The 6,000-nt window shown below is 41.5% G+C and overlaps 1 protein-coding gene across 5 annotated transcripts in view; it reads left to right on the top strand.

Moving 5' to 3' along the window:
• The first annotated feature begins 1,216 nt into the window (after window positions 1–1,216).
• The window catches only part of zcchc2 (zinc finger, CCHC domain containing 2), a 27,972-nt gene continuing 23,188 nt past the window's right edge, over window positions 1,217–6,000 (top strand). For 2 of the 5 annotated variants that reach the window (XR_006399753.1, XM_044339583.1), the window contains exon 1: window positions 1,220–2,279. Coding sequence is in view for 4 of the 5 variants with exons in the window: in XM_044339583.1 (XP_044195518.1) it covers window positions 1,494–2,279 (786 nt within the window). In the remaining variant the exon portion in view is untranslated. Of the gene's footprint in view, window positions 2,280–6,000 lie in introns of all 5 variants that reach the window. The other 3 variants (XM_044339582.1, XM_044339584.1, XM_044339585.1) reach the window with 3 other exon arrangements.

Genomic DNA, 6,000 nt, shown 5'->3' with positions numbered 1-6,000 from the left:
GATAGCCCTGGAACAACAACTGCCTCAGCCAATCAATGTTTGTGATGTCATCATAGAGAGCCCTGCTGCTGATGCCTGCAAATTTGAAAAAAAATATATATGTAGGGAAAAACAGCTGTGCAAAGAGGCACATATTACAATATTACTTGCTGTCTCCAACATTAAAGTTTTAGAATTTACTTATTAGTTTACACTAGTCTGCTACTAGCTTAATCATTATAAGTATATTAAAATGTATATTTGCTTTTTAGATTAGCATTTTGCCACTATGCTTGCATAGGTGAGCTAACAGTTAGCCAAGTTGCTATCAGCCAAAACTGATGAGCTATCTTTCTGGCTCAAACTGAAACAATCTGAAAGTATTTAGATGTTGGTGTCGATGTTTATATAACGTGCCTAGCTAAAAAGGCTAAAATTTAACTAGCTAGCAAACATGAACAAGCTAGCAAGTCACAAAGCCAATACTAAGCAAACTTTTAATGTGTACTGTAAATATAAATAGTTTTGGGCTAAAAAAAGACATTTGATTTATTGTCAAATTTAAAGGCCACTGGCAAAATATCTAGCTTTAGCTAACAATAGACTTCCCTTTGTTATTGATGCTGGTTGAGCTTGAATAGTGATACATTCTGCAGTTTTATGGGCAGTGCTGCAGGCAACATGCAACAGTGAGAGCTAGGGTCAAAAATCTATCCAACATGCTGAGGCAACTCCTACTGTTGAACATCATTATATGTATGTATGTATGTATGTATGTATGTATATACACACACATACACACACACACACACACACACACACACACACACACACACACACACACACACACACACACACACATATAATTTTGCAGGCATCAGCAGCAGTTGCTGTCCCAGGGCTATCATACAAAATGTTTGGCTCAGGACAACAACCACGCAGCAAAATCAGGACGTGTGTAGGGGCACATCCCTTAAAATCAGATTTTCTGTGACTGCAGAGAAACTGTCCACTTTCAGCAGATGAAGCACATATAGGAACAAAACATTATGTTTTTCTTTAACTTTTTCCAGAAAAGTCTTAATGCAGTTCTTGAACCTGGCACAAATATGACCTTTTGATAATGCTTTTTATGTGGACAGTTAGATTGCAGTATCATTACTGTATTATAGGCCAGGTCGCAGTAGCATTACTGTATTGTAGGTCAGATCGCAGTAATACTGTATTGTAGGTCACAGTCCACCATTACTCAGACGGATGATGGCAGCAGCGCGCTGACCGCACACAGCTACTCTGCAGGAAATGAGCAGTAGAAGAAGAAAGTAACGCTTGGAAAAAGCAAAAAGCTCCAGTACTATCGCCGCGTCAGATGATTAGCTAACAGTAAAAACATTGTTAAACGTTTGACAGTTCGTATTTCCTTTTCAGCATTACAAAAGCGGTGTACGTCGTCAATAATGTAGTTATATTAGCCCGTCATTTCGACTTTGAAGCCCTTTCTCGCAGCGCTGATAATGCCGAAGATGAAGCTACCGATGAAAACGGGCGAGGAAGGAGGCGACGAGACGGCCGAGGACGATTCACTGGATCAGTCGGAGCACCAGCATATCCCCGGGGCGGTCTCCCCCTCCTCGGTGTCCGACAGGCTGGAGGATTCGCCAAGACCTCATGTGCACCCACCCCAGCTGGACAAGGAGACAGTTTTTGAGTGGTTCGGCCTACATCTAAACCCTGCTAAGCGGGTCGAGTTCATGTGCGGGCTGCTACATATGTGCCAGCCCCTGGAGCTCCGCTTTTTGGGATCTTACTTAGAGGATCTCGCTAGAAAAGACTATCATGTTTTACGGGACTTCGAGTTTCGGGCAAATAGTCCGAGCGATATGGGGCTCTTAACGGACGTGATTGACCCGGTGGTCAGGTCCAAGCTCCTGGTCTGCCTGTCCCTCCTCGGGTCTGACAGCAGGGAGTGTGCCGGGATACTCTTTCGGATACTGAGCCATGTAGATCCGGCCTTGTTCTACAGAAACTACTCCCTTCCTCCATTCAGGGACCACCCGGTCCACCCACCGTGTCAGGGCGGGAGTGTGACCGGGCGGACAGAGCAGTCCTGCGGCGTCTCCACTAACGACACAGCGGCAGGAGCTCTGGAGCAGCTGGCGCTGCTGTTCACCATGGCCTCCCTACACCCAGCTTTCCATTTCCACCAGCGGGAGATGGTCCGAGGGCAGCTCGACAAAATAGAGCTCGCTATAGAGGAGGAGAGACGTCAAAGTCAGCGTCGAGCAAACGCCCAGACAACGGTAATAAGCAACGAACTCATATTAGTAACGTTAGAGCTGTCCTCCATAGCGGGGCTTTAAGTTACAGTCAGCCACCAGCAGTTGGCTAAAGTCTGCCGGTGGTTTGAACCGGTTACACCAGCCATGTTCAAATGTATGGGATACCGTTATGACTCAGTCGCCTCCCGTTATGTAACGTTTTGTCGATGATGTTTATCGGTTACCGTTATCCTGCTAAATGCACTGTGCAGTGTCATTAACAGGCTTACTGGATGTTAAAGTCCCCCTCCACTCAAAAATATGTTTCTCTTCTTGTTCCTTCAGTTGGATGTTTGAGCTCCACTGTGCAGAATGATGTTTGTGTAGAGTTTGTTTTCACGTTTATCTGCTGAAAGTTTCTCTGTGCTCATTGAAAATCTGTTTATAGGGGGCGGGCCTACGAGCAGGATTTGTGACGTCACAAACAGTTTGGAAGTCAATCATGGTTCAATATTGAAATTACACAAGGGTAATGCGGAAACTTGAAGACTCCAGTGCACTAACACTGAGAATGGATTTTACAGTGAAGTAGCAGACATCTTTTGTCCAACAGTTAAACTTTTTAAATTAAAAATATTTGCATATTTATAGATTCTGAAATTTTTAATGAGGGAGAAGGACTAGATTTAATTTTAAGGGTTTTAACAATATAATTTAACTTAATTGTGGAAAAATATATCAGACACAAATTGTTATGCAAAGTAGAGTAGTTTACATACATCTTAAAACATGTCTGGAAGGGTTCTTTAAGCTCCTAAATAACATATATCAAGATTTAGTGCCATGTCCTGTTCTGACAATATTGTCCAATTATCCAACAGCCTGCACTTCCAGATTGCCTGTCCCAGCTGGTCTGTGCTGTAACTCTGCTGCAGCAGGTGTTTGACAGTGTACTGGTTCACTTGCGGCTTTTGAAACATGTGCAATATGTGTTTTCACTCTAACCAAACAGGACAGCAGGTGATTACACTAATTATTTCCACTTTTTGTGGTAGAAGTTTTGTTAATTACAGAAATGAGCTTGTCTAGTGCTTGATTAATTGGAGTGAAAACTTACAGACATGTTACTTATCAGATTCTGTTTATGAATTATCTAAGAATAAAGTTATCAGTCAAGCTAATGATGATCTAAATTAGTAAACCTACTGAGCTCTTGTCTGCTTTTCACAAAGCTTTCCTGTTTCATCTTTTTAATCTCTCGTCTACCATCAGAGAAAAACAACGAGCAAACAATGTTTTGAAATGAAGAGCTGCTTGAGAGCTGGGCCATCTGTGTTAGAGGGACTTCATTTACAGGACAGGGGAGATATTGCAGTTGGTTTTGGTTTGGTTTCCCACTAGCTGGTTGTGCTGCTGTTGGGTAAGCAGGGTTTGAGTATTAAGGCTTGGTAGCATTGTTGCTGAAGTGGTAGGCCTACTGATGAAAAATCCTAGTTACACCATAATGTAATGTTGCTGTTGTTTGCCTGTTGCCACTCAACTGAAAACAACTGGATTAAGAGCTAACATAGCAGCACATTAGGGTCTTATATAAACCAGTAGGAAACAACATAGATTGTAAACAAACCATGATGTATCATCTCTAAAGGCATATTAAGAAAGATGTCCAATGGTTAAATAAAATCTTAAACTATATAAAATATTCAGTGCTCAATTGTTAAATTAAATAGCAATATGAGGTATGATAACTTCCTCCTTTAAACATGGTAGTGAGTGAAACAACAGCCTGTGTCCACATCATCAAAACTTGATAACTTACAGACATGAACACACATCTTGTCCTGTAGCTCAGCTTGTTGAACGAGCTACCAAACAAACATTAACTGTGGAAAACTGCAACGCTAACGTCAGTTAGCAGCTAGATAGATAATTAGCTGCTCAGCTGCAGCACATTAAACAGCATGTAAACAAATATCTGCAGATGTCACCTCGGACCCGTTAGATCCTGGTTTGGTTGTTGCTCTTCAAAATCCCTGTTATCAACACGCTGTCTGTCCATGACTTGTAGCTACAGCAGTTTGTTTACTTTGTCTTAAATGAGATATTAAATTTTGCAATTAACCCGCGGTTCACATGCATGCCGAACCTCCAGATTTGAGAGTATTTGAGCTGTTTCTCCACACAGTTATCCAGATAACTGTTGTGAAACTGGCCCATGCCTGGATTGAGCTAATGTGGGATGAGCAAGGCAACCTTCAGGACTGTGACACCTGTCAGTCAAGCAAACATAATCCCATATATATTTGTACAAAATTGCCACAGGGACACACAGTTGAAGGATTGAAATTGGTTACTAAAACGTTAATACCTTGTGGAAAACACTTTGTATTTGAAGAGTAATTTGGTGTTTTCTCAGCCACTTTAGAAGAGTCTATAGTTTCTTAGGACTAGCATCTAGAAGACATTTGTTGAACCATCTGAGGTATTCCGATGATTGGTTTCTGTTTGGAAAAAAGTTCATTCATTCATTAATCTCTTTGCCCCTCTATCAGTCTGCATGTAAATCTGAACATTGCATGTACATGTAGGAAAATCACTTCTATAATCTGAAGTAATGTTAGGAATGCACTGCTGTTCAGAGGTGACTCTCAAGTGTCAGAGCTTCCCACGAGCTCATGGAAAAACCTCTCACCCATACGGGTCAACACACGCAGCACATGTGGCAGTTTACATTAGGGATGCACTAATCAATTGAATAATGATTGGATCCACCAGTGTTCATTTATAAATAACTCCATCAGTTGTCTCACAGAAAAAGTGTAAAAATAAGCGGTGATAAAAACTAGTTATTAAAAATATAGAGCTTTAAATATGCATAATATATCCCCTTTAATGCTTACTCCACATGATGAATGTACCTTTTAAACAGAGGTCCAGCTGGTATAAGTTGCAGGACTGTCTCTGTTCTAGATTAGTCCAAGAGGTTGACATCATTGTGAGGGGGGGGGGCATGTGTGGTGAAGATGCACTGCTCTTAATAAAATCACACTTGCCATTTTTAGAGGACTGTTCTGTGTCTGGACTGTGGCACTGTCAAATGTGGTAGAGGCAGACAGTGAGTGAGAGGAAGGTCTGAACCATACAGTGGTTACTGGTTTTTAACCATGCTAGTGGCATGGCTCTAGGGATGGCAGTGTTGGTGGGTCCACTTTGGTCCAGACTGAAATATCTCGACAACTCTTTGATGGATTGCCATAAGGTTTTGTACAGACGTTCATGGTCCCCAGAGGATGGATCCTACTGACTCTGGAAACCCCTGAATTTTCCTCTCGAGACTCCAGCAAGTTGACATTTAAGGTTCAGAGAGAAATATCATAACAACTGTTGAATGGATTGCCATGAAATTATCAACAGGAGGACACTAAGGCTTTGGTGCTCCTATGACTTCTGCTCTAGCGCCACCATGAGGTTGACTTTTTAGCTCTCTATCAAAATGTCTTGACAATGAACTATTGGATGAATTATGAAATTTGGTACACACATTCATGGTCCCCAGTGCATGAACTGTAATAACTTTGATCTCCATCAGCGCCATCATCTGGTCAAAAGTTCATTTTGTCCAAAACTTTGGTTTATGACCAAATACCTGCAAAAGTCATAACATTGCTAATTCTAGTTAGAAAAATGTCTGCTAACACGCAACATGGTGAACACAGTAAACATTATACCTGCGAAACATCAACATTCTAGCTTATTATTGTTT

The sequence above is a fragment of the Thunnus albacares genome, chromosome 21 (genome assembly GCF_914725855.1).
Source record: "Thunnus albacares chromosome 21, fThuAlb1.1, whole genome shotgun sequence".
Classification (NCBI taxonomy): domain Eukaryota; kingdom Metazoa; phylum Chordata; class Actinopteri; order Scombriformes; family Scombridae; genus Thunnus; species Thunnus albacares.
The sequence above is the reverse complement of the archived record's forward strand: the minus strand, read 5'-3'. Positions and strand labels throughout refer to the sequence as shown.